General features: G+C 43.2%; 2 protein-coding genes across 5 annotated transcripts in view; both read right to left on the bottom strand.

The window, feature by feature from the left end:
- Positions 1 to 13,669, bottom strand: part of plxnd1 (plexin D1) — a 125,758-nt gene extending 112,089 nt beyond the window's left edge. Inside the window, exons 1-4 of the mRNA XM_042491788.2 lie at positions 12,258 to 13,669; positions 9,038 to 9,214; positions 3,029 to 3,160; positions 2,333 to 2,433 (exon numbers count right to left, since the gene is read on the bottom strand). Of these exons, the coding sequence (XP_042347722.2) occupies positions 2,333 to 2,433; positions 3,029 to 3,160; positions 9,038 to 9,214; positions 12,258 to 13,469 (1,622 nt within the window). The 5' untranslated portion in view covers positions 13,470 to 13,669. The remainder of the gene's footprint in view (positions 1 to 2,332; positions 2,434 to 3,028; positions 3,161 to 9,037; positions 9,215 to 12,257) is intronic.
- A 1,871-nt stretch (positions 13,670 to 15,540) lies between these two features.
- tmcc1a (transmembrane and coiled-coil domain family 1a) overlaps positions 15,541 to 27,573 on the bottom strand; it is a 97,505-nt gene continuing 85,472 nt past the window's right edge. For all 4 annotated transcript variants that reach the window (XM_042491591.2, XM_088082029.1, XM_088082030.1 and 1 more), the window contains 4 exons: positions 23,581 to 23,838; positions 22,653 to 23,344; positions 20,843 to 20,978; positions 15,541 to 17,884 (listed from right to left, as the gene is read on the bottom strand). In XM_042491591.2, coding sequence (XP_042347525.2) covers positions 17,570 to 17,884; positions 20,843 to 20,978; positions 22,653 to 23,344; positions 23,581 to 23,838 — 1,401 coding nt within the window. In that variant the 3' untranslated portion in view covers positions 15,541 to 17,569. The remainder of the gene's footprint in view (positions 17,885 to 20,842; positions 20,979 to 22,652; positions 23,345 to 23,580; positions 23,839 to 27,573) is intronic.

A 27,573-nucleotide genomic window follows, 5' to 3' on the forward strand; every position in this document is an offset into this window, starting at 1 on the left:
ATCTCAAAAGAAAAAGACGTGCAGTCTCAGATCAACAAACGCTGTGTGATTTGTAACGACTGGCTGGCAAAACTCACATCATGATATCTTTTTCCTTTTTCTATTGTATCTATTTTTTCCTTTAAATGCATTCATGACTTGCCTGCTAAACCACACAGCACTTTGATCAAAAGCAGCAGTGAGAAGGAATTAATTCAAAGCACTTCTCTCTTCTCTAAAAGGCTGGAACAACTAATATACATACAACAGACATACAGCACACACACACACACACACACACACACACACACACACACACACACACACACACACACACACACACACACACTACACACCTGCTTCACGACAGCATGCAGGCTTTATAACTTTCCAAACAGCCTCTTAAAATAAACAGTCAACATATGCAGTTAAAATATGACCTGAGAAAACGCATCACCTCCTGAGTGCCTGTAAGACAGATAAGGTGGGAAACCAGTGAGACTGTTAAACAGCCAGAGGACATATGAGCCACTAACTGCACATGCAGAAACAGACATGCGACTCACACAAAGCCACTGTGAGATAAGCATGATAATTTGTGAATAGCAAAGACTGCACATGACGCATAATTTGATTCAAATAAAGATGCTTAAGTGCTTTCTTGTGACATGTGGCAGATTAAGCCGGCTTCGACACGAAAAGCGTGATCAAGGACTCGCCTTTATCTCTGGTGAAAAAACTAATGCTCTCTTTTTCAGACAACAATGCTGACTCCAACAAGCGAACAGACATGTTTTCATGCTCGCTCTCCATGCAGACGTGCTGGGAGACGTCAGCAGAGCAATGCATAAAGTCAAACCGGCAACCACAAAGACAGTGGCTTCACGGATTGTGAGATAGTTCTCTTGTGGTCCTTTTTCCCCCGCCCCTTTGCTCAGTGTGTGTAGTTGTGTCAGACAGTGAGGTGCTGGAGGAGCCCATCCACCCCCACACATCAACCCCTGATCCCCCGGGCTCTGAGGCCACAGCGCCAGCCCAGCGGCTGGCATGACTGGCCAAACACACATCATCAAACACATACACACACACATGACATCAGCTCCCTGGCCTCTGAGAGCCAGACAGCGACACACACTCACGCTGACACTTACACACAGGCTTACACACTTTGACATTTCCTTGTCAAAAGAGCCAGTGTGCACTCTCCCTCCCACCACCATCATCACAATCAACGCTCCTTTGTAGAGGGATAGAGAGGAGGACAAGGGCACTGGGGGAGGAGGAGAAGAGGACTAGGGAGACAGAGAGGGAGGTTGAAGGAGGGATAACTAAATTCTCAAAGCTACTGGAAAATACGAGGGCAAGAAAGGAGGAAAAAAAAAGGAAAGCCGAAGACAGAGAGAGAATCACAAGGGTAAAAAAAATGCAGTGAAGCGCGAAAGGGACTGGGATAAAGAGACGACAGATAGATAAATAAGAAGAGGAGACAGGGAGATGACAGCAAGACAGTCTGACCACACACACATACACACACATAAACACACAACTCTCATCAGTTCCACTCTTTCAGCTCTGAATGGCCCCTGGCAATGCCAGAGCCTCCAGAGCTGCAGCGCAAATCATCACAAAATTCACTATCTCGTCTGATCTGCTTTAATCACCCAGCAACCAAACCAACTCCACACGCACACACACACACAGACAACAATACACACAAACAAACAGAAGCTCGACACCACACATATTCTCCCTGAAAGCCAGCGAGCACAGAGCCAGGGAGCCTGTCCTGACAGAGCCACATTAATCACAGTGTACTCTCGCTCCTCATTCACAGTAACACTTCAGCCAAGTCACTCCTCGCTGGGCGCTCCCAGCCTGTCAATCTCTCCCCAAACCACCACAGAACCAGGGGGCCGCTCCGAACAATGATGTTACTCCCTAGTCTGCGGCCTAATGAAAAGCAAATCAATCCTGCTCAATCCAACAACAGCCTTCCAACCCAAAAACGCACTCCCTTACTGCCAAGGCTCATTCAGCCGAGCGACATTTTCAAATTGAGAATGAGGATGATGAAAACCAGCAAACGAGCCTCAGTGGTTTTATCGATTGGAGCGCTGAAAGTATCAAAACGACAAGCTCACATCGTTTTATTGTGCCATCTGAGACAGCAGACATTTCCACAAATTCTAAACAGATGACTTTAAAACAGCATGTGGCAACGTGCGTGACAACAATATAATCATTTGATTGAATTTTATGTTTTACTGGCAGCAGAGGAGAGTCTTAAAGGGGACAGTTAACTGGACAGATGGAGAACAAACACACTAAGAAACAAACAGTGTGCATTTCTCACCGATTCTCCAGCGTGCACCAGCCACAGTGGGCGTCGCCTGCCCCCAAACAGTCGCCGCAGCTCCGCCAGTGGTCACAGTCTGCCACTTTCACCCTGAGCATCTGCACAGCACAAACACAGACATCATTTTTAAACACTCAGATATATATCAGATGAAAGCAACTGATTTTTCAATATTTATGCAGGAACTAGAGCTGATACAAAAACAGAAAATTGCTAAACAATTTGGATAATCAGCTCATTATTTATCATGTCAGAATACCAACGGTTCCTGATTCCAGCTCCTTAACTTTGAGAATTTTCTCTGTTTCATAAATTGATTATCTTTGGGTTTCAGCAGACAAAACAAACAATCTAAAGAGTTCACCTTGGGCTGTGGGAAAGCTGGTTAAACTAACATTCAGGTGCATTTTGCACTCTACAGATCTGCTGGCGGTGCAGCCACATCCTGTCATAAGCAAGACTGTTATGGAACGTACTGGTTTAGAAATGTGGCACCGAAACCTATTGAAGGTCTGCACACGTGGCTATTGTCGCCACAATATGTGAGTGTTCAGCTAAATTGAGGTGAGGAGTATTCACTGGATGCAAAATGAGGTCTGATTGTCGCTATTATGATTCTTCTTCTGCGCCGACATGAATAAATCAGTGACAGAGGTAGGGAGAATAAACAGACATCTCCAGTCACATCCTTACATGGTGAGAGGTCATGACATAAAGGAAGCTTCTGTCATTGGGGTCGAAGGTCATGATGTGGTGGACGGCTTCGCTGGCGGGCAGCTTCAGTGTCCACTGATTGGCCAAGGTCATGTTCGCCAAGAAGGTCAGCTGTGAAAGAGACATCAGAGAAGAGGACACAGGGGCAGATGTTGCAGTCAGTGTTTTGTCAATGTTAATGCAACTCAGAAAAGTCAAGCAGAACAACATTTCGATTGACGTTATGACAACTGAGGGACTGAGAAATGCTCGATGTAACCGCAGTCATTTTATGTTGATCAAGCAGCTCAGTTCAAATGCCAGGGCAGGCGCTTTGCTCAGCAACACCTCAGAGGTAACAGACTTTAGTTTTTTTTATTCACTTCCTCCACATGTATATGGCAGGCAACGTCTGCCAGCAATTCACATCATGATCATCCCTCTAACTTTGAAGCAACAAAGCACTACAGCAATTTCGAAAGGTAAGAAACATTCTTTTATATGGAAACAATGGCTCCTCTGAATCTGACTGACAGTGGCATCCCCAGAAATGTTTCATAGGGGAAGCGAGTTGGGGCCACTCTGTACATGTTAAGAGCCCATTCGCACATGCACAAATGTTGCTCTGCTGCACTAAGTTAACCATGCTGAAGTTCAGGCGGTTGCCGTCTGGTTTTGGGCAATCAAATAGCAAGTCGAATCTTTTTGAAGACAAAATGGAGGAGCTGATAATGTTGGTGTCTGAACAGCCGAAGTTACGGCACTGGCAACTCGCAGATATACTTGCTATTAACTGCGCGTAGCCTACACATGCGCATGATGGATGCCAAGCGTCCCCTGCGTCGGTTTGGCGTGTTGGCTGGGCGCATTGCTTGTGTGCATCCTAAAAAATTAATGCAACATGGACAAGAAATGCAGTATGTAAACAAACAGAAGGGGCGTTGTAGAACCATAGCAGACATACAAATACTATTGGTGCTTTTCATCATCAATCTCTCACACTGGCAGCTCAAAAGACACATACTCCCCGTTGTCCCAGCGGGCTTGATTTAGAGGTCTAACGTACCACCAACGTCGTCACTGCTCCCGTCTTTTCTGCCATGATTTCAGAATTAACATGTTAGTCACCTACTCGAGTGGCATCATGTCTGTTGCTTACATCCCACACATCCAGTATTTGTAAACCACCTGAGCTCTGTTATGTGCCCTCCAGAGGTATCCTCCAGTCACATGTGGCAAGTATATATAACAAAAAGGTTCATGATGTAGCCAGAGGAGCACGCAAGGTTTAACAGCAAGTATATCTCCGGCCTAAGACCAACCAGAAGAAGAGCTGGGCATGGGATAACATTTCCACCAAACTTCAGATAACTAATAAATTGAATATATGAAATCTTTAGTAATTTAAGTGATTTCCATTATCTTGTGAGTACAAACTAGATTGCACTTCGAGTGCGAGTGTTCAACGAAGCACCTGTCTGTCATCCCAGCCATGAATCCTAATGGCAGCAAGATGCTTTTAAAAATGCTTTTGGGGGGAATGCTTTTGCAAGCAGACAATTGTCAGGGTGGTTACTGTACGGTGGAATGGAAGCAGCTTTAAGGGAATTCATTGTTCTTCAAATAGGTTCATTGTCCTTTTACCAAGACAAATATACCACTTTAATTTGAAAGAGTACATTGATTGTAAGGAACATAACATTTTCTGGTAAGCCTTCTTAAGTTGAGTGAAAACGTGTGGGTGCCCATAGAATCCATTTTCATAAAGATATCTTTAAAAATGGCCATGCCATATGTTCCCTCACCCAAATTTTGCCTAAATTTAGAGCGCTATTAAGCCCCCTTTCTGACAAGCTCCACCAACATGACTGGTACCAATGAATGCCTTACATTGTCTTATTTCACAAAACACCACTACCTTTGATCTGGCTTAAAAAATTATGTGTGCCACTTTTGAAGACAGTAATGCCAGCCTCGAATTGCATTTTGGGCAGAGGGGCCAGTGGGGGGGGGGGGCAGGAATTGTATGAGGTTGGCCATAACATCCCCCCACCCCACCCCCTTTTTGAGATGCCATTGCTGTCTGAGATACACAAGACAGCACTGAAAACTGAAATGAATTAATGTCTTAAAGCTTCCAGGTTTAGTTAATTGTATGTTATTAATTACAAATGTTGCCATCTTTTATTTCAAAAATATTTTTCAACCCTCAAACATATTTTAGGAGGCCCTTTGTTCAAGCGGTGTGCCTAATCTCGTTTCTGCGAGCTGTGATTTATCTCTATGCTGGCCTTCCTGCAGTTCTAGATAATAAAATTGGTGACATGTTCTCACGTACGCACAAACATACACTAACACACACACACACACACACACACACACACACAGAGCTGTGTAGAGAAACAAAACTGTGCTGAGTGAGACTTCCTGTCACGCAGACAGTGAAAGCTCTTATTTCTGCGATTTGTCGGGTCTCCCTTCAATGGAGACATCCTGCCGTCCAGAGGAACTGGCAAACTGACCGGCATCTGGTGACAAGCACGGGCTGTGTCACTTCTCCATCCGGTGAACACACAAACACCCTCTCTCTCATGCGCACACACACTCGAAACCATCACCACCCACAAAAACTCTGCTGGTTAATGTTAAACAAGTGAGCAGACAGAAGCTTAGTAAACCATTGGCTTAACCTGTGATGAGAGGCATTATCTCAACCTTGAAATATCACTGTTGTTAAATAACACCACCCACCCATCCACACACACACACACACACACACACACACACTTCTGCCTTAGATATAGTAAGCAGCTGTGCCATGTCTTCACCCCACACCACAGTGACTACAAACACATCCGCTGAGTGACACAGCGAGGAGCGAGTAAACAGCAGCCCACACACCTGGACAGGGAGCAGAATAGGAGCATAGAGGAGGAGGAGGAGGAGAGAGGAGAGCTGTGGAACAGTGCGCCACCAGGTCAACCAACAAAACACCTGCTGTACTGGCAGGTCGCTCTGACTCTATTCTCTGTCTATCTGCCTGCAGATGAAAGACCCTATTCAACCAAGGAGTGCTCAGCTGCTGCACGCTCATTCTCAAGGTGTGTGTGTGTGTTTGTGTGTGTACCTGGGTGTAAAGGAGAGAGAATAAAGACGGATGGAGGTGGGGCAGGAGAGGGAGGACAAGAGCCAGAAAGAGATAAAGTCTGTTTGTTTGCAAAATGAATCAAAGGACCTCTTTGATATTTGAGACCGAGCACAGGAGGAGACAATGAAGCGATGAACTGAGAAGTGGAGGGGCGGACCGACTGATGGAAGGAGCAAAATTGGAAGAGAGTGAGTGAGATAAAGGCAGTCACTGCGAGGGGCAGAAAATGGAAGTCGGCCATAATGGGAAGGGAGAGACTTCATCAAAAAATGCATGTAATTACAAATTACTTCACTGAGGGCCCTTCTGAAAGACGGTAAAAGAGGCCCTAACTTAATCTCAACCACTGTTCCCCTGTGTTTAGTCAGAGCCAAACTCACAGTCAGAATCACATTACACACACTAACAGCACCATTAACCTCTGTAACAGCTCTATCCTCGGGGCACACACACACACACACACGGACACTGCCACACACACACACACACACACACACACACACACACACAGATACATACACAAACGATAAAGGATGCTAAAAAGCAGAGTATGTTGCCCAAGGTCACAGAAATATAACACACACGCTGAGAGAACACACACATATAGCGCATAATCACAGGGTATGCGTTCATCTTAGTAAACACATGAAATCACTAGACCACTTGCGCTGATCTGCTGACAAAGTCAAACACCTCAGTCAAACCTACAATCATCGAATACACAAACACACACACCGTCCCAACCAATGTTGTGCATCTGGTATCCAAAAACTAATTACTGCACACTCAGCTGGGGCTAAAACAGTGCCTTCATCTGGGGAGGAAACAAGGAGTTCTTTAAGCACGCCCAAAATGAAACACCCCTCCGGCAGAATGGTTTTTAATGCTGTAAAAGGTACCAGCCTAATGCAAAGCAATAGGGTCAAAGAGCTTTCGTGTCGTTTCCGCAAACAGCTGAGGGGGAGCTTGTGGGCTCAGCTCAGCCAGGGGTGACTAGGAATGTGGCTGAGACAGAATTAAGGAATGTCGTTAATTGGACGGAAAGAGTTTTCACAAGCTGGACCCTGTGCAGATGTTGAAGTCGCGGACCAACACATGGGCAGAGCTGAGTCATACTTCGTCAACCGCTCTTGTTAAGGAGCTTTTCTGGTGATCTGTCTCAGACAATAACCAGGTCTGAGGAACATTAGAGCACATGATTAGGACTTCTTAATGGGCCGTGATGGGTCATGGGTAAATGGAGTGAGGGGGGGAGGGGGGTGGTGACAGTGCTGAGAACCTACGAGATGAAAGCAGACATTCCTGTGAGTGTTTCATCACTCACCTTCGTTTGGTTTATTGAAAGACTCAGCGGCCACATCAGAGCAACACTATGTAACCGTTGCTGTTATAGTTTTTCCAAGCTTAAGGGCTCGATCACATTTAAAATATTAATGCGATACTTTGCTGATTTTCAGCCTGCTTTTGGTGTAACAATGTGTGCAGTGTGTGTGAATGAACTGCGGTAAACTTCTCTCCATCTCACCAGCCCCCCAATCTCCATGCTCATCTCTCAGCTCAACTTTCTGCTGGCTTTGCAGCTCAAACTACAGATTGTACTTACACATATTCACATGCCATTGTTGTGTCAAAGATTGTTTCACCCTACCTCAACCTGATCTAAACCCTAAGCCCTAACCTTAATCACTGTGATATGCACTCACATTAATAGGGGGGAAACACTATTTGACACATTTCAATACCAACCCCCCAGGCACAGCACCAGGCAGCCAATTTTACATAGTCGCCAAAAGTGGAATTTCACCATCTGGATTCATCAAATGATGCCTTTGGGCCCAAAAAGACTTTTTCACATTGACTTACATTAAGAAAGAAATGTGAAATTACTTGTTTAACTATCAGGATTTGATCGAGAAGAGCTGCACAATAAAAATCATCAGAGCGCCAAACCAGAAGTTAACTGTTCAACCAGCAGAAGTTAGCCACTAGGCTGCATTTGGCTGACGTAAGTCTCTACTACGCTTTTTCATCAGGCTCCACAATACAGAAGATCGGGGTCATTTTATATCTTGGAAATCAACCTTTTGGGGGCTTTTTGCCCCACTGAGCAACTTTCAGAAGAATGAACTGGGACCTGCCTCACACTGCATCCAATTCTCAGAGTTGTCCAATTCTTGTTTGACACAACACCAGCAACCAGAGACACAAAGCAGATCAAGAGAGCTGTCCCTAAAACTCAGACTGAAAAATCTGTAAAACTACGCAGCGCTGATGAAATATAAACCAAGACTCTGACTGTATTGCCTATTTGTGTTTATAAGCATATTTTAGTGCTCTGTTTGGCTGTAATATGATCATTTGTAAATAAGAAGCAGGTACCACACTGCTTCCTGTACAGTTTTCTTAAAATTTCTGCTTAAATGTCAACCAAGATTCTGTTACTGCGTCGCCTATTTCTTGCCTAAAAGGTTTCCAAGAACATATTTTTGCTTACGGTTCAACTGAAATCTGAGGTCCAGCTGGCTGCCATATTGCCTTCTGTGGAAAAAACGCCTAGTTTGCATTACATCATCCACCAATGCATTCTGGTAGTTGTAGGTTTTCAACCTCTTAAGCAAAAGCAAATGCCACATTCCTTTTTCTCTGTTTTCTCTGGTCATGTAGCACCAACTTCAAAAGTATTTGCTCCTTATTGCACAGACAGAAAACTTTTATGAAAAGACCATCTTTCCTGCAGGGAAGCACTTCTTTAACTCCATTCAGTGACTCCTGCACATGAAGTTAGTTTAGGAAAGTTTCATTCTTTGTTCAACCACTGTGTAAGCGCTGGTAGTGTGCATGTGACATTTTATGTGACTCACCTTACGAAGTCGTCCATTGCTGGTTCCCAGAAAAACCACAGTGTGGTTGTGTACATTGTCCACAGACACTGAACTGAGACCTGTGTATTCAACCAGAGGAATGGCCCTCAGGGACCTCCGCAGGGCCAGGGGGTGCTGCAGGTGGGCCGCACCACAGTCCAGCTGCTCGGGCTGCAACTACAACAAAATGAGAGTGAGATCAATGCTCATTAGCTCCCATAAGAAGCACACCACACAGATTAGAAACAGGGGAGAACAGAACGCAGCATGATGAAAGCGAAGTGGAAAACAAGGGCTGATAGTTGCTATCAAAATGATGCCGCTCATTCTCCCAAATCACTTTTTAGACATCTCAGTGAATACTTGAAAAGGGCTTACAAGGGTCTTCAACACTCATAAGACTCTGCTTTTGTCAAATCCTCAACGGGCAATGATAAAACATTAGTGCCACGCTTGGATGAGCGCCAGGATCTTTTGGGAATTCTCTGAATATTTCAGAGCACGCAAAGTAAAAAAAAGAAGAAGAGAATTAAGCACAGTGGATATTTGTAGAGTCGTTTCCCACGGGCCCTTCTGCTCGGGGCCTTGTCTCTCTTATCATAAATTGTGTCTGGCTTTCCCTCAGTGCTGGCCTTCAGACTGTCGACTACAAAAAAGATCACATTTCAGCGGCCGTGGCAACACAAATATAAAACTTAAGAAAGACGAGCTTTATTCTGTAAGGGGTAAGTAGGTTGCATTACAGCACACAAAAAAATCCACTCTAAACCACTTTGAACGGAGCAGTTGTCTATCTCAGGAAGGCCTGTGGGCCAATTGAGATAGTATTCAGAAAACCGGTCACGGGAGGAGTGGCCCCAGGGCCACAGCCGACAAGACAGTGCCAGCGAGGAGGGCAACTTTCTGACCTGACAGCAGAGTAGTCACAGGACAGCCTCCTTTGACCTCAGCGCTGTCAGTCAAAACAACCACAATGAAATGCTGGAATTTTACTGCATTCCTGTGAAACTGTGCAAAGCTTCCTCTGCCTTTATAATCAGACCCCATCGGAAAAACGGAGAGAGCAAATAAAGTGTGCAATTCTTAAGTTTCCAGCAAAATTTAGTTTGGTATGCATGTGGAAAGCATGTCGTTAAAAACAAGACTACAAAGCTGCTATTTATTCCCTAATATTGTGCTTAATTTGTGGCTCTGTTATAGAAACCAGCACACACTCAATAAAAAGGAAGTCCTAGGTTTAACTGAAAAAAATCTATTGACCCTCTCCTCTCTTTAAATTTGAAAAGATAGGGAGTTGCTGGATGTGAGATGACTGTCACCCTTCCCATAACCCTCAGCGCGGCTCTGGAGCGTCTTTCCAGCTATCATGACCTCTACTCGTGACGTGGGAGAACCTCTCTCCAAGTCATGAGCCTCCAGGCAAAAGAGGATGTAACGAGATATGGAAAATTTAGCAGCCATGAATTAGTTTGTCTTGTTAGAACAAATGTAATAAATCAGAATTAGAGGCAGGATTATGGGCCAAGTATGTTAGGGGACACAAGGAAATAATTCAACTAAAGCTCAAGTTTTCATCATCTCCAGCCTGTGTCGAATATGGATATATCCCTTTTACATCTGATATTGTTTACAAAATAAAGCTAGAGGCTAGATAAGACATCTAAAGTTAAATGAAAGAAAAAAATTACAAAAAGTGGAAAAGTCTGTTGGTGATCTCAATAATGTGTCTTTTCTCAATATAGCTGACCTCCTGACCTTCTACAAGTCTAAATGCAACCTGCAGTCCTCTTGTAGGTCATTCCCGGCCACACCAAGGTCAAACCTTAAAACTAAAGTTGGCCAGGCCGTCTCTCAGCTATGAAATGACCTGCTGGAGGAAATCAGGGAAACACATACATTGTCTTCTTTTAAATCGCTTTTAAAAATTCATTATTTTAGACTTGCTTTTTATTGACTTGACTCTTATTTTTTTTATCATCTTTGTATTTATTACAATTCTTTTTTTCAACTATGGGTGTATTATCTAAGTAATGTGGAACTTGTTTAGAAGTGTTGTATAAATAAAGGTATCATTATTATTATTATTATTGTTATTATTGCTTTGAACATTGTCACTTATTCTGCCCTCCAATATTAATAACATGCGCATTTGCCCCAACTTTTAGTTTGCCAAATTTAAGAATTTATAGAAACTTGGCGCAAAAATGCAAAAATTAGTAAATAAAAATTCACTAGGATGCAGGAAATTAAGTGTTTGATACTCAAGATTGTCTAGCTGAGCAAAACCTATGCCCCTGAATGGAACTGCCTCAATAGCTTTTCATTGTTTCTGCCCAATTACACAACATGCCAACATTAAATCAAACAAATTTAAAGTTAAACAAATTTAAAATGTTATATTTCTTTGTTAAAGATACATTTTGAATCCAATTAAAGTTTACAAAATCGTAAGAAATCTAAACTTAATGAAAGAAATATAGAAAAAGTGCAAAAGTCTGTTGGTGAGGTGAATAAATTGTCCTTATTGTGGATATTGTTACTATCAGGATCATTGTTACTACCCATCAAGACACTAACACTTGTTAGTAGAAAACTTGTCCCCCCACATAAATATTTAAGTAGCAGAGGACTTTAACCTTGTCAACTGGAGCAAAAAAATGCATACATTTGTGCATAAAAATTAACTAGAATGCAGGAATTTAAGTGTTTGATCCTCAAAATTGTTTGGTGGAGGACCCTCAAATCCAATTCAGTGTTGAAGCAAAACCTGAACCCTTAACTGGAACCACCATCACCTACTACTACTACATTTACTTATTTTGTGCAATGCTATTTTCATGTTATGATACTGTCATGATATTGTAGGCTCTTATTAACTTAACTTACTTTCTCTGGTTTATGGCTGTTTTTATTTGATCATGCCTCTAGTCATTTCCTGTGTTTTTACTTGATTATGCCTCTGTTTTATTTTATCTCCTTGTGAAGCACTTTGGTCAACGTTTGTTGTTTTTAAATGTGCTCCATAAATACATGTGACTTGACTTGATTTGACTACTACTAGTGGTTTACTTCACACCGTTTGTGTTCAATTACACTTTTAGAAAAATTCACTTGATAAAAATGGGCATTTGGGGGCAACATGCGCACATGAAATCAAATCAAACTGTTTTAAAATTCAATATTTCTTCGTTAAATATGAACAGAGATCTACAGAACTTACCACCAGGTTTCCCTTCTGGATGCAGGCGGCCCCGGAGCCCTGGATAACGCTGTCCAGCACCTGCACGTCGCTGCTGGGAGAGTTGGAGCAGTTCCTGCGGCCTTGTCTTATCTCCTCCTCGATGTCTCCAAACTTGAACGCGCACAGAGCAGACTTTCTGTCCGCCTTGGAAAACACTCCAAACAGGTACGGCTCCGAGCTCCTCCCGTCCTCCGTGTGGATCTCCGCGGGGTACACGGACAGCAGTCGGTTGTAAATGTTCCCGTTATATCCACACTGCAGCGGCATCTGGATGTAGGACTCGGTGAGCTTCCTGCTCTCCGGCCCGCTGGGCTTTCTGGGGTTCTCTGTATCCAAACATATCCTGGCGAGGATGCTGTTGGGCTGGCTCTCCTTGTGGCCCATTTTCGCATCATTATTAAAGGCGATGTAGGAATAAGTCTTCTGCATGAACGCGTGCACAAAGTTGAGCTTGTTTTTGGTTTTCACCTCTTGTTTGATCTTGAACACATTATCCTCTGAAGGGTTAATGTCATAGGTGAAAAGTCGGGACAAATCCTTGATGTTGAGGGAGCGGATGGCGATCTCCGGGGTGTTTTCAAAGCGCAGGTCCTCCTTGCTGTGGTTCTTGGGGAAAAACTGGGTACTAGCCCCTGTGTAAGTGGCCCCGACGAGGAGTCGGGTGTTTCCCCCGTGGCTCTTGAATATGAGCCCCACCGTGGACGCGTTTGGGTGATTGGCAGCGATGTTGAGCATGCTGGGGAAAACAGTCTTCTCGCCCTGAGGTGGGAACTCCACCGCGATCTCCGAAATATTCCCTATTTTCCTGAGCTCACAGAAGCCCTGGTACACGGAGCCACACACCACCACGACCCCCTGCTCTCGGTCCAGCTTCAGAAGCTTGTTGTGGTTGTCTGTGAGGGATTTGGGATGCTCGCAGGGAGCCTGGGGCAGCTGTGGCGCATGGCACAACAGGTTGTCCTCCACCGGCCCGGTCCTCTTCTCCACCTCGACGCTCAGCGTCCCGTTCAGCTGGTAGACTGTGTTGACGGTGGCCAGGTAGACCTTTCTGGACACCGGGTCCACCACGAAGTTATTGGTTTGATTTGGAGACGCGAATTCCTGCTGGATGTGCAGCGCGCTGGCACTCCGGCGCGTCTCCAAAGCCAGGACGCCGAGGAGCAGAAGAGCTATCTCTATCGAAGGAGGCATTTTTCCTTCTGACCGGCTTCCGCGTGTTCTGTGCCGAGGGGTGCATTGAGCAAAGACAAAAATGTGTGTTTGTTCCGACTGCGACAATCCGAGAGGAAAGGCTGTTTCCTGCTCAACGCCTAAACCCAGAATGACGCGATAAGCGAGTCGTGCTTCCTTTTTCAGGCTGCCTCCCCTGTCCCTCTCTTCCCTCTGAGCAGCTCAGCAGCCTCTCTCCCGAGGCGCACTGAGCCACAATACCTCATTGAGATTTTTATGTTTTCACAATGGAGACAAATAGTTTAAGTGGATTTGTTGACGCGCAAATTGTGGACAATGTCATGCAAGCACAAAACTTGTCAAGAGTCATGACTTTATCAGGCTTTAGTCAAGAATTACTCATTAATAGAGTACAAATTAAAGTAAAAATTGGACTGTGCTGGGAGCGGAGGCGTCAACCCATCAACCCTGAAGAGTGGCACTTAATTGGACCAATCTACTGATTGATCATTTGCCAATTATTGGATGTAGGGCACTAAATTACCTTATAATAGTTGATTTGACCTGTTTTTTCATGTTCAGCCATATTTAAAACAAATTTGTTCTGATCCAACTGCAAGATTAAATATTAAAGGTCTAATATAAACTTCAAAATCAACTGTAAGCTCATACGAAGTTGTAACCACCGTCTACTTTTCCTTTCAAGATGCACCACTTGATGAATCTCCATCTCTGCGTGGTTCCGCTCATCTCGGGGTTAATGACGGGTCACCGTCCCACCTCCTGTGCTCCCCAGTCCCTCGGCTCTCAGATTAGTTCTGCAGATCCGGAGGGTTCCGTTTCGGGCACATACGGCACGGTAAGCACCGTGAAAGTGCTACCAGATGGGCACATCAGCACACCTTTCCGGTTTCTGACATTCACATCTATCCAACAACAGCCTTCTTGCGCGCTTTGCCTCATAAATATTCAAGCGCAACACATGCGCCCCCACTCAAAAATGCACGAATATGGTTAGCATTTTTGTCTCTGGATGGAGAGCGCGCATATGCTCACATCTCTGAATAGAAATGAATGATCCCTGGTAGGCAAACGACCGCGCGATGTGTCAGACACTGCATAAATCAGTTTGCAGGCGAGCCCGAGAAGTGTTATCTCTGAATACATGCAATAATTAAAGTTGATGCTAAATCGTGCGCAATCGCTTGTGCCTATTTACTGTGGACTCCTCTAGGGATAAACTCACTCTCTCCTCCCCGCCACCACTTGCAGCTTTCAGTGGGGCAGATAAGTAGCGCGCCCCGTGTTTACCTTGGCGCACAGCCATGCGCATCAAATCTGGCAGTGGAGAGAAAGGGAGGAAAGCGCCCTGATAAAGTGCAACATAATGACCCCCCAGCTGCACAGCAACAATGACTGAGCCACCAACACTGCGCGCGGGCGTGTGCGCGCGAGCCTCAGTAGCATGCGGTTAGGAGGCGTACACGAGGTCCTGTGGGGATAAGGCTCGGTGTGGGTCAAAGCTGTCAGCATCAGATATCAGCGGCGAGGTGTGACTGAGTGCTGCGGTTTGGTGCTGCTCAATCAAACACGACATTCAACGGAATTAAGCTGTGTGTGTGTGTGTGTGTGTGTGTGTGTATGGGAGAGAGGTGGAGTAAAGTAGGGGGGGAAGTAGTCTCTCCTGTGTTTATAATGAAAATATTGTCCCTAGTGGCCCACTCTGACTTTTGGCAATAAGTCTGCAGTTAAAGGGGGCTTGCACCCAACCTGTTTCCTTCCTGATAAGGTGCTACACCTCCTTGAGATCAGACCCCTACCTCCCTCTCAGAGGACCATTCACATAAACTAAAACAGCCTCTCACAGCCATTGGGAGAAAACAGAACATCTTGAGAACATACAAGGCAAAAGATCTCCATCTAGTGGTTCCATGAGGAACCTGCATGAGGTGACTTTCAATTCAGACCACAAAAAATGTGTAGTCAGCCCATCCGGCACTAATTAATCCCCCCCAAGTAGACACGCAACTCATCAATAACAACACACAGACATTAATTAAAACAAGTTTAAGAAATAGTGATGGCTCATGAGTTAGTCAGGAATGCACTTTATTTATTCCACACTTAGAAAAAGGACATCAGAAGGCACTGGAGTGGTTTAGCACACACATCACAGGTGTTACTGCAAGGTCAAGCTGAGGTCAAAGGTCAGCTCAATCCCGACTTGTCTGCTGCGGCCGCTGTGTCCAAAAATTGTCAATAAATCTACCGGTTTAATGGCGTGTCTGACTTGCATGGAATCAAGTTTATCGACGTTTATGACAAGAAATGAAGTAAATTTCCTCTTTGTGTGGGTTTATCTTTAGACGAGGATGACAGTGATCCTGACCTGAGTCGACTCTTCTTCTCCCACTGAGGCTGACTGTCTTAAGAGTGACAACCTTTGAAGTCGCTATCAAAGGTTTCTCAAGCCTCAGACCAGCTTGTATGTTATCTAGCCGTGTGCTAAAGTGCAGCTGTACAGTTCAAATGATCTCGCTATCTGTTAGGAAATCAGCGTCTCAGCATGAAATGCAGAATGAACTATTAAATGTGCTAGGTCATCGTGTTGCGTCCTTGACTCGATGAGAAAAGAAAGAAAGAGTATATAAGAAAGACTGGACGCCCGGCTAAGGAACTGGAGTCGAGGAGGCAAGGTGCTGAAACACACAACTGAAGATCTGGACCTCAGATTGTGAATTCTCTAATTGATTTTTAACCCTTGCAAAAAGATATATCCTTGACATCCAGGCAAGACATTCATTACATATCTAAAAGAAGCAACTTCTCCCTCCTTTCTTCTCAGCTTGGACCCTTTGGGTGCTCAGGCAGCCCCTGGGTAGACTAAGGTTTGGCACTGGGTGATTACACCAGAAGGTGGTGCACTTGTAGAAAAAAGAAGGACGGCGAAAGAAATAATACACAAGGAGAAAGTCTGGTGAAGGGTACAGTATCAGTGTGCATTTGACCGGCATGGCAGTGGAGACGACTTTCACTGAAGATATAAAGCAGCAGCATTCCTGTTCCGACTGAGCCGGAGCTGGAGGAGCACCAGCGGTCTCTCTTTCTTGACCTGATCACATCAAGTATGATGGCAGGGGGAGACAGTCATTCTGGCAAATTGATTTTTCTTGGACAATGGTCTTTTGTCATTGTCTTTAAACATAAAACTAGTTATGTAATTTTTCTTAATGGAAACATGCAGCATTGTTTACATGTTGCAAATATGGCAGATGCTTAACAATAACCAGATGTTCTCTGTGTGTTTATGTGCCGTTTCTATGGTAAGCAGCCCATTGTAATCTTTCCCTCTAAAGCCAGCCCATTCTGTCATCATGTTTCACTGTCAAACAGAGTTTTTCTTGTTTAACTTAAAAAAGAAATAAGTAAAAGCATGTGATCTTTGCTATTAGAAATGTAAAGGAAGCACAAAAAGTCTCTAGTCGGTGTGACACTCAAAGATCACATTCAGTCCTTCCAAATGTTCTGTACGAACAAAATTTCATCACAGCAAGAAAGGAGCAACTCTCAGGAAGGTTTTCAACCATGGTTCAAATCTACCAATCACAGCTAGGTAAGAGTTCTCTTCCTAAAGGCAATCAACCACATTACCACATTTGCATGTCTCTACAATTGGACTGGGCTTGTGGAGCAAATCGCCAACCCAGTTTCCTGACTAAGCTCCCTCTTGTGTCAAGTGAGAGGAGCTTAATGCTACATGGTACTGAATAAAATAACGCTGAAAATAAAAATAATATTATTAGAAATAATAACATTATAATTGATTAAACTCTAAAGATAAAAACAGTACAATGCTGCATTCTGAGGGGGCAGCAACACAACAGTTCATTTTCAAAAAATGTAAACAGTCTCGTCCTTCCTAAATGACAATCATGAGCGACTTTACTCTGTCTTCCACTTTTTCTCGATTCCGTGTCCGAATGTGCCCGGCCGAATTTTCAGTGCACGGCCATGTAGCCGTTCTAACGGCAATCACTTTCTTCGAGCTTCCTGCATGATCGCAGTTAAAGTTACATCACCTGGCGTCACCAAAGCAACATGTGCTGCTCGCCTCCATCTGGTCATCCCGGTGGCTGCAGAGCGCGGTGCGTGTACCCCGACAGAGTGTCCCAATTTCTCCACAAAAAGGCCAGCAGCAGGATGAGGAGGAGGGTGGAGAGCGAGCGTGACCGCGTCTTCATCAGCGGGACCACACAGTTGGCCACAGTTGAGACAAAGACCAGAAGGACAGCCATAAGGGCCAGCAGCACATTGATAAGTTTTCCCAGGAGGGTCCGAGCTGTGGCATTTTCCAGCCCCTCCAACTGGACGACCTGCTGTTGCTGCTGCTGGAGCTCCATCTTAGAGATCCTGGTCTGACACGCCTCCAACGCCTCCTGCAGAGTGCACAAAGAACAAAAATCACTCAGCAAAGTCATCTTAAGAGTTTAAAGAACTAAACCCACAACACTCTTGATGGCCACTTGACTTTACTGGAGTGTATTTTATTGAAGTATGTTTCTAATATTCCCTTTCATGTTTGTAAATGGGGTGCACAAAACATTTGAAACACCTCTCAGCATTATGCAATCCAGTTCAACACCACCGCAAACTACAAGCTCAATAAGACTCATACAGTTAAATTAGTGCCTCTCTGACAGAATGAATCAAAAGTGAATATTGTTTTTGTAAAGGTATAATTTATGGTTGTGCTGTTTTATAGAGGTTGTCTCTAACAGTGACCACCATGTGTGTATTTCATAGACCTCTACTGCCACCTGCTTCATGGAAGAAGAAATGCAGCCAAGGAGCAACCTGAACTGTAATGCAGGAATACACACCTTAAAAACACAAAACCTTAAACCAACACAGTCAACAGGAAAGGACAAGAGTACTGCGAGTCAATGACAAGGACATGCTTGTGTTTTGAACAAACAGAGAAGCCGATGGACAGACAGGATTCTCTGTCTCATCTTCTTGTTTACAGTGCCAACATGGACAATGACATAATACCTTGAGCTGGAGCTGGGGGGTGTGTGACCCAACCTGACATCCAGTGTGAGCAGAGTAAATTAGCTTACTACTGCTTAAAACTGTAAGTTAGAGGGGCTGAGCTCTTTTAAGCATGTTGCCTTGCAAGACCTATTGGTGTCGAACTCCAAATGGGAACTACAATAAAATGATAAGAATATTTCCAGAAAACTACACCAATAAACCAGACATTTGTGATATAATTTAAATGTTTAAAACTCAAAGATTTATTGTTTAAATGTTATTTTTCTCCAGCTAACTGGAGCTAAATTTAGTAGCAGTTGTGGAGCATACTGAGAGCATGAGATTGGCTGACAGGCCAGGGAGCAGGGATTAGTGACAACACTGTCATTAAGGTCCTGTTTACACCTAGTATTAACATGTGTCCTGGGTGACTGGATCTCAGGTGGGCAGCTCTATGAATGCACCCAATGCATGCTTTATGCCTCTTGATATCCAATCGCTCAGACCAAATTTGGTGAACTGAGCTGCATATTGCGACATTGTTTCAGTCACACTCAAAGGCTGCCTGCTCAGCAGATGCCTTTACTTATCAATTTCCTGCTGGATAAGAAAACTTTCCCCAGACCTTCTACATAGCAAACATTTTGACATGTCATAGTAGTAAAAGCATGGGGGAAATTGATAGCATTAACAATGGCTCAGTTCCATTACGTGTCCCCATGAGCTATTCCACCGAGCCAGCGTACACAATGCTAGGACATCCCCTAAGTGGACTGCAGCCATCATTAATGTTAACACATGCTTTTCCTACTGAGACAAATCACAATGTCTGCCGTGAAAAAAAGATGTACTGCTGCACCGGTTACACCGGTGAGGTGCAGTGCTGAAGGACTATCCCTGGAGCTGCTCTCCTTCTGGGGAAGGATCAGTTCAGCATCTGCACAGTTATAGGGTTCCTGCAGCTAAAGGCAAGATGGATTTAACATTTTTTAAGACTTTTAATGCCTCTCGGATTTAAGTATAAGACCAATAACCATAACATAACATAAAACATAAAACAGCACCTTTTTATGTGCAGTGATAAAGTTAAATTATCTATGTCAAATGTCTGAAAACCACCCTTTATAGAGTGGAACACACGGAAGACAATGAACATATCGTGTTATCATTAAAATATCTATTTGGTTTACCAGCAGATGCAGGAAATATCTGGCATTTCTGGCCGGTTTTGTGTTTCTCAATCTGCATGTGAGATTTAGAAGTTTAAGAAAAGGAATTTATTAAATCATTTAACAAAAAAAAAAATTACCAAATATTTTGAGATTCATTTAGGTCAATTTAATACCAATTAAAGTCTTATTTTTAGTTTAATGAATTCAATGCCTTTTATGACTTTTTAAGGATCCATAGGAACCCCGAGTTAGCACGTGCTAACACAACAGAAACTCTTAAATGGTCCCAACAAACGCTGACACTGAAACGACTTGACCAGCTCAACTTGTCGTTAAACACTTCAATAACCAATATGTAGGGTTAGCCACGTGATGCGCACAGTTGACCTGTTACTGTGTGTGAGGGCGGATTCTCACAAACTGTCACACAAAGCTCACACTCTCGAAGCTCCTAATGATGATGAATGAATGATGAAAGTGTTTTTTATTTACATGTAGAGCAAGTAAGTGAGATCTGATCACAATCACTCACAAGATGCATGTTGAGATGCATTATAATGCCAGGTATGAACAGACGATTTATACTTGTGATTGTGTCACCAAAGATGCACGTAAATAACAGGCTCTAAATGGCATTACGACAGGAAAGCATTTTAGGTTTAATACAGTATTGAATTATTTAAAGAATTATTATCATCTTAATTATCAATATGATTTTTAATGTTTTTTTGTTTTTTTTTAAATATATGCCAGTTAAAACATTAAAGAGGTTAAAAAAAACATTAAATTCTGTTTGTTTGTCTTGCCTGGTTTTTCTGACTTGACTTTCTGCTTCAGCACAAGTACTAGTGTAAGTGCAAACGGTTGGTTAGTGCATTGCTGTATCCATATAAACTGTAATACAGCTACTTGTGTATTTTGTACAGGTATTTTGTAATAGCTTTTTAATGACTGAACTGCTCAGAGGACCAGAACTCTGCATTTAATTGAACACTTTTGAATTGAAATTCTTATCATCCCTTTCTGACAGTTAATTTGTACAACAGACTGATTTTTGAAACAGCCAATTTTTAAGTACAATGACGGACTAAGAAAATGTAATTCCGACTAAGCTGATTTTTACAGACGTTAATTTATTTCTGACATGTGCAATGTGTGTTCTTGTGGACGCCAGTCCGACTGACAGACCTGAATGTCTCTGGCTCTCTCATAGGACTGGTAGGCAATCTTCTCCTCCATGCTGGCCAGCTCCTGTTCGAGGTTGAGGATCTCGTTCTGGTGAAGCTCTGTCAGGTCGTTCAGCTGTTCCTCCAGACGTTCACACCTGAACACACACACACACACACACACACACACACACACACACACACACACACACACACACACACACACGTGAGAGTCTGGGGCCTAATTAGCTTAAACAAAGAAACACATGCAGGAATTAGCAGATACAGACCCTGAGGGCATCTGACCACAGGGCACCTGACTGAACTGATGACTCGCCCTGACAAGATTAGGGCACGCTTACTCATCTGCTGATCCAACCGGCCAATCAGAGAGCATCAGCAGTATGAGAGTGGCCAATGGGAGATGCCCAGTAGGAGGAGAAGAATCTATACTGGTGTTTATTTTGGCAGCCACATGCAACTGGATGGATAACATATGAGAGAATAGACAGCAGGCACCCAATGTGTATGTTTGTCCAAGTTTGTTTCCTTTTCAACAGATTTTTACTGAATATTTTGGGGTAGGTAAAAGAAACAATATACAGTATGTAATGTGGGGACCATTAGCATTAATTTTTCTAATTAACTGATTATTTCTTTGGTTTATAACATGTCATAAAAATAGAGAATGTGGGAAAATCACTTTTTCCCTGAGCCCAAGGTCATGTCTTCTATATCTAAAGATAATTAATTATCATTATTATATAAGACTATGAATACACTGGAAAAAAAATGGAACGAGTAAATTCTTGCATTTTTGCTTAGAAAATGACTTAATTAATTTATTATCAAAATTGTTGATAAGTTTTTTGGTTATGCAAAAGATGGATTCAATCCCAGTGATGCTATTTAGTAACATGACTGATTTATGAATGATTATTCCCAGCGGGTGGGCTTAAAAAAGAGCTCCTTAGTGGTCATTCTGTCCTGTTCTCTATATTATTTTGGTCTTAGAGGACAAACACAGTAGACTGTTCTGGTCCGAGATGGACATTTTAGGGAGAAAAATGCTCGTGTTTCTTTTACTACATAAGCTGCTCACTATATCTCGCCTCTTCCATTGTCCTGCCCTCTTAATCTCTGTGCCCTCTTGTCAGAACACTCTGGAGGAATGTGAGTGTGTTTTTTACGGCCAAATGCCCACAGACAAACCAAAACAGAAGGCTGCACAGAGACGTCTGAGTCTGAGACGAGACATGCAGAGCTGGGACGAGGGCCTGAAATAACGCCAAAGATCTTTGAACTTAGAGGACACTTGTGGTCTGTGCAGGTGTGTCTGTCACTTTTGTGGAGTGTGACACTTAAATGTTCACAGTCTCAAATGACAAAACATTTTCTCATATGCGGTGCTGTGACTAAAAAACATTTTAATATAGAGTTCAGTTCAAAGATTGCCACTCAAAATCTGCATAATGCATGATGTGGCAGTGGCACACACACTTTGAGGCAGCACATAAGCACAGTACCTTTATGTAGGCTTTACATGTTAATGTAGGAGGTCCAGGTCAAGGTTCTGTTTTTATCTACACTGCACTCGCTTTGATAAGCTCTGATGTGCTCTCCAGAGCACGAGCTGGGCGAGTGTTGCCCGTGATGATGTGTCACAGCGAAATGAATGATCAGTATTGTATTCAGGAGGATGTTTCCAAAAAAAGAATATTTCTTCCTGATTACACACTGTAAGCATTTTAGGGGATTTCTTGCGCTAAACAGGAAATGCTTCCAGATTGTTTGATACACAGATTCCCATATGATCTCTTTTCTCTCTGTACCTGAAGCGTTCCTCTTGCAGTGCTTGCATAACAACTGTGTAGTCTCTCTGGTAATGGCTCTTCAAACCATCAAGGCTCTCCTCCAGCCTCGCCTGGCCCTCCCTGAGCTCCTGCACCTCCTGCAGCAGCATGTCCAGGCCGGAGCTCTGGCTCCTCTCAAGTGTGTTGCCCTTGGAACTTGGGGGACCTCCGGGGGCCCCCGTGGTGCTGTTGGCCCCCGCCGAGCCTGATGTAGCACTAGAACAGTCATCCTCACTACCATACTTTGGACTGGGCTGGAGGTGATGCCCAGCACTGCCCAGTGAACGTCCACCAGCCCCTGTCACACCTTCTTCCACTGAGGGGTCGTCAAGAGAGTCTTTAAGCGAGGGGATGTTATCAGCGCTGCCGAATTTGTTGCGAATCAGTGACGCAATCTCCCGGGGTTTGGAGACGACGGCCCCGGCAGCGGAGTGGGTGGCTTGGGAGAAACTGGAGAAACCTCCCTTTACGCTGTCTACCACGCCTTCACTGAAGCCTGTGACTTTAGCTCCGACATCCTTCAGGCCCTGCTGCATGTCCCGCAGAACATCCTTTGGCTGACGTGGAATACCGTTGTGCTCCACCTCCCGCAGCTTCCGGTGGTAGTGCTCCAGTTTCCTTTGCAGCTGCTGGATGGTCTGCGCTGACTTCTGGTTCTTTTTCTCAAAAACCTGACAGCCACAAAACATTTTTCCATTTGTTAGAGTATAAAAATGTAATTGAAATAATCCACTTTAATATATTTAGAAAGTTCCCTCCCAACCCTCAGGGATATACAGAGTGAGCAAACAGGTTTGATGTTAATGCACTAATTGTCACAAGGTATTAAAAATATAAAACAATTAGTCCCCTGGCTTAATCTCTTTTCATTAATGCATTCACAGAGTGCAACAACTCCTCAGTTTACCTGTTTGATGCGTGTGCTTTGCTGTTTGTCGGCATTGTTGGCCAGTTTGAGGTACTCTGCGACGTTGTCGTCCCTGGCTGTTTGCTCGATCTTAATCTGCTCTGTGAGTTTGAGGATTTTCTGCTGCAGCTGTGCGATTGCCTGCTTTGTGCGCTGAGGGTCTGGGGTGCCATCCTCACCTCCTGAGAATGAGCTGTCCACCCCACATGAAACAGCCAGGGGTGTTTGGCCCAGCCCGCTCACCTCCAGCCGGTCGATCTGAGAGTGTGGAGACAAGGAAAAGAAGATTAAGGCAGGTACAGGGTCAGAGGAGGAAAGGGGGATTACAGAGGAAAATAAAAACAGGAAAGAAAAAGTGTGAGTTGCATACTGAGGGCTCTTAGTCATTTTGCTGACACACACTAAAAACCAGAGGCTTCTGCATTTTTTGCAGCCAGTCGCTGGGAAAGAGGGCAAATTGAAACAGTCAAAAAGGCCACTCGCGGTCAGTTTCTCTGAAGAGGAAGATGCAAGATTTAATTTTTCATTCATTTACAAAGAAAAGAAACTGGGGGGAAAAAAATCTGCATATCCATACGACACTAATTCCAGGTGTGAATCTGCAGCTCTTTTTACACATCTCTTTTTATGCAAGTTTCTTTTTTTGTTGGTAAAACAGGTGAGGAACAGAATGAAAAGGGTATCAGCCTAATGTCTATTTTTGTGTGTTCACTGTGGGACGATAAAGGACAAGACCGACAGGATATCAAATTTTTGCTCACAACAGTTTCACAGATTAAGAATATACGTCTGCGCTGTTCAGACAGTGACCTGATTTTGTCAACAGGTCACGTAGCATTTGGTTAAAAGTCAGAGATAATATCTAAATTGAGTTTTTCCTGAAAACTAGATCAACTCCACCTGAGAAGATGATGAACCTAGCAGCACCTTCAATCACAGTCGATGTGATTCATTTCCTCAAACGCCTCCAGGGAAGAGCACACTCAACACTGTGAAACTGCTGAAGCTAATCGTGCTTCAGGGAGGGATTTTGATCAAAAATATTCCTCTCATCACTGAGCATGCACACAAAATAAACAGCTGAACCTAACAGCTCACCTTGGGGGCTCAGAAGCCACCCAGAAAGAGAAAAGAGCCAGCGAGGATCAGGGAAAAAGTTGGAGGAGAGGCTCACCAGTGAAAGTTACCTTCCATCACTCAGCCTCTGAGTACATTTATCTTTACCACACCATAACAGGTCAAAACAAAGCACCGGAGGCTCACCTGCATGCTCAACAGCATGACTAATTCATGACAAGCACCAAAGTCAACAACACACACCACAGCGCATCCGGCAGAAAAAAAATCTAGATTTAAGTTTCTCTCTGCCAAATGATATCCTATAAGGGACACCAAAACTAGCCCAATCTAGCTCTCTGAAGTTAGATTCTGTCACAAAAGCGACCTCAACAAGCCCAACATGAAGCTCACCTTCCCATTCGTCAAACGGAGAAACTGTTCCCAGTGCATTTTCCACAAAGTGAAGGCAAACTGTGTATCGTCATCTGTCTTCACACTTTGTTAAAGTTAAACAGCTAAAGCCGCGCCGGTTCCTTAAAGTTTCGCCGGGCGCTCCTGCTGCTTCAACTCGCCGGGCTTGTTGTGAAAATTGAAGCCACCTGAAACTCCTCAACTGGGCAGAGTGGGAAGTCCCGCCCCCTCCCTCCCCTCACAGCTGAGGGATGACGTCACCTTGTGAGCTGCACGGCACGCAGCCGTCAATCATCCAGCCAGAGCAGAAATAGCTGCTCTGTCAGTCAGGGACTTTCTGTTATTTATTTTACTGTAACAGATTAACAGAAGGTAAAAACATTTAGCGACAAGTAAGAACATTACTACTACTACTGTATATTTTCTCATTGTTATTCTTGCTTATGTATCTCTTTGTTGTTCATTGCTGTAGCTTTTCACACATTTATATTTTATATTTGTAACTTACAAACTAGTTTTACACATTGCATTGTAGCATAAGGCATAGTTTCATATTTAACACGCTTTACACACTCAGCACATTATCTATATTATAATCTAAATATTCACATATTATTACTAATTGTCTATTACTGTATTTCTTTTATGTTTTTACATAATTATACACTCAGCATACAATATATACTTTATTTTAAATATTTACATACTGTACTAGTTGTTAACTTTCACTGTATTTCTATATTTCTATATATTTGTGCTGACACTTCTACTTGCGATAAGTATTTCAGATTCTGATAACCTTAAAAAAACGGTATGTCTAGACTAAAACTGCTATGTCAACAGTGGAATTAGAATAGGACATTTACTCGAGTATAAATTTGAGGCACTTGTACTTGAGTATCACAATTCATCATACTTCTACTCCGCAAGAATTCAGCGGAAAATATACTTTTAACTCCACTAAAATCATTTGGCAGCTGTATTTAAAACTGAAATTTCAGATTAAGATTTTACATACACAATATATGATAAGTTTAAAGCATACCATGCCAGTGTTGTCAATAATGTTAGTTTAACATTCAATTCTATAATATTTATAGCAACTTCAATACTTATTTTTTGTAGTATTGATATACCAGCTGTGTTTTCACGTTTTCTCTCATTATTAGTGTTTATGAAAATCCTGCTCCCTGCTATCAACAAAGTTAAGAAAATCATTGTCATGAAATACCTTTATTTTTTTAATAACATTTTAAAATTTTATATCCTCCATGGTAAAATTTTTCCCCATTGTATCGAAAATTGATATTTTCAAGGTATTTTATCAAAATCTGAAATTCCAGTATTGTGACAAAACTATCCTGCACTACAGTAGATTAACATATAACCACTCCAAACAGTAAAGTGCTACTTACACAAAATGCATAAATACTTGTCCATACATCTTTTTCTATGGTGTTTTTTTGTGATACAGAAAGTGCAACTAGGGAATTGTTATCAGGGAATGTCATTCATACCTGATCTAATTTATGCCACTTTTAAAAACAAACAAATATATAAACCACATGAAAAAATGAGTAACACAAAACCAAACCCTTCAAATACTTGCTGATGTGTATCTCAGACCTGCACCACAAAAAATGAGACAGCGTCTTGGTTGTTATACAGCACACTGGAGAATAATGTGTTAAATAGTAACAAGTAAGGCTGACATTTTTTTTTTGAGGAGAAATCTTATGATCAAGTTGAACCTGAGGCTACAAGGGCAGACTGGAAGTCTGAGCCCTGATGTCAGATGATATCAACTCCCAGTCTCTGTACCAGCCAATAGACAGGAGCTCTAATGGGCAAGAAAAACCAGTCTGACATCCTTAACCACACACACAGACAATGAGGTCAGGTCAGGTTCCTCTGAGTACAAGAAAACACAAGAGATTTGATAAGTCATTAACAATTTTTAGGGTAATTTGGCCTTTGAAAACAGAACAAGGGGGTTTGGCTTTAAAACAAAGTGATTTTGCATCATGTTGATTACTGTTCACAGTGTTAAATAGGAGACGGCCCACATCCATGAGTCAATTTAGCTAACAACTGTTGTGTACAGTAAGTCTAATGATGATCGAATTCTCTTGACGGGCAGCCAAAGCGATCAAATGAATCCGAGAACTAGAGCAGCCTGCTGGTCTGGCACAGTGGAGAACCGAGGGGTGACGTTTCAGAGCGGCACCTGGTCTGTTCTCGGCTATAAACAAAGCGGTATTAATAGCATTATGTACGAATGAGGTGGTCATTTCATGCATGTGTGCGCTCTGTGGGGTAAATGTGAAGATTTCCAAGTTTGCTTTGATGACTTCATTATCTGAATAATTAAACATGTGCCCTGCCCTCTGACTTAAAAGATATAGATAAAGGGGGCAAAGGGTGAGTCACACAAACCCTTTGGACTGGAATACCCTGCAATACAGAGCAGATAGAAGTTAAGACAGTGTGATAAGAGGGCCTAGTGATCTGAAGACATTGGCA

The sequence above is a fragment of the Plectropomus leopardus genome, chromosome 9 (assembly GCF_026936395.1).
Source record: "Plectropomus leopardus strain MGB_pleo_1.0 chromosome 9, ASM2693639v1, whole genome shotgun sequence".
NCBI classification, from domain to species: domain Eukaryota; kingdom Metazoa; phylum Chordata; class Actinopteri; order Perciformes; family Serranidae; genus Plectropomus; species Plectropomus leopardus.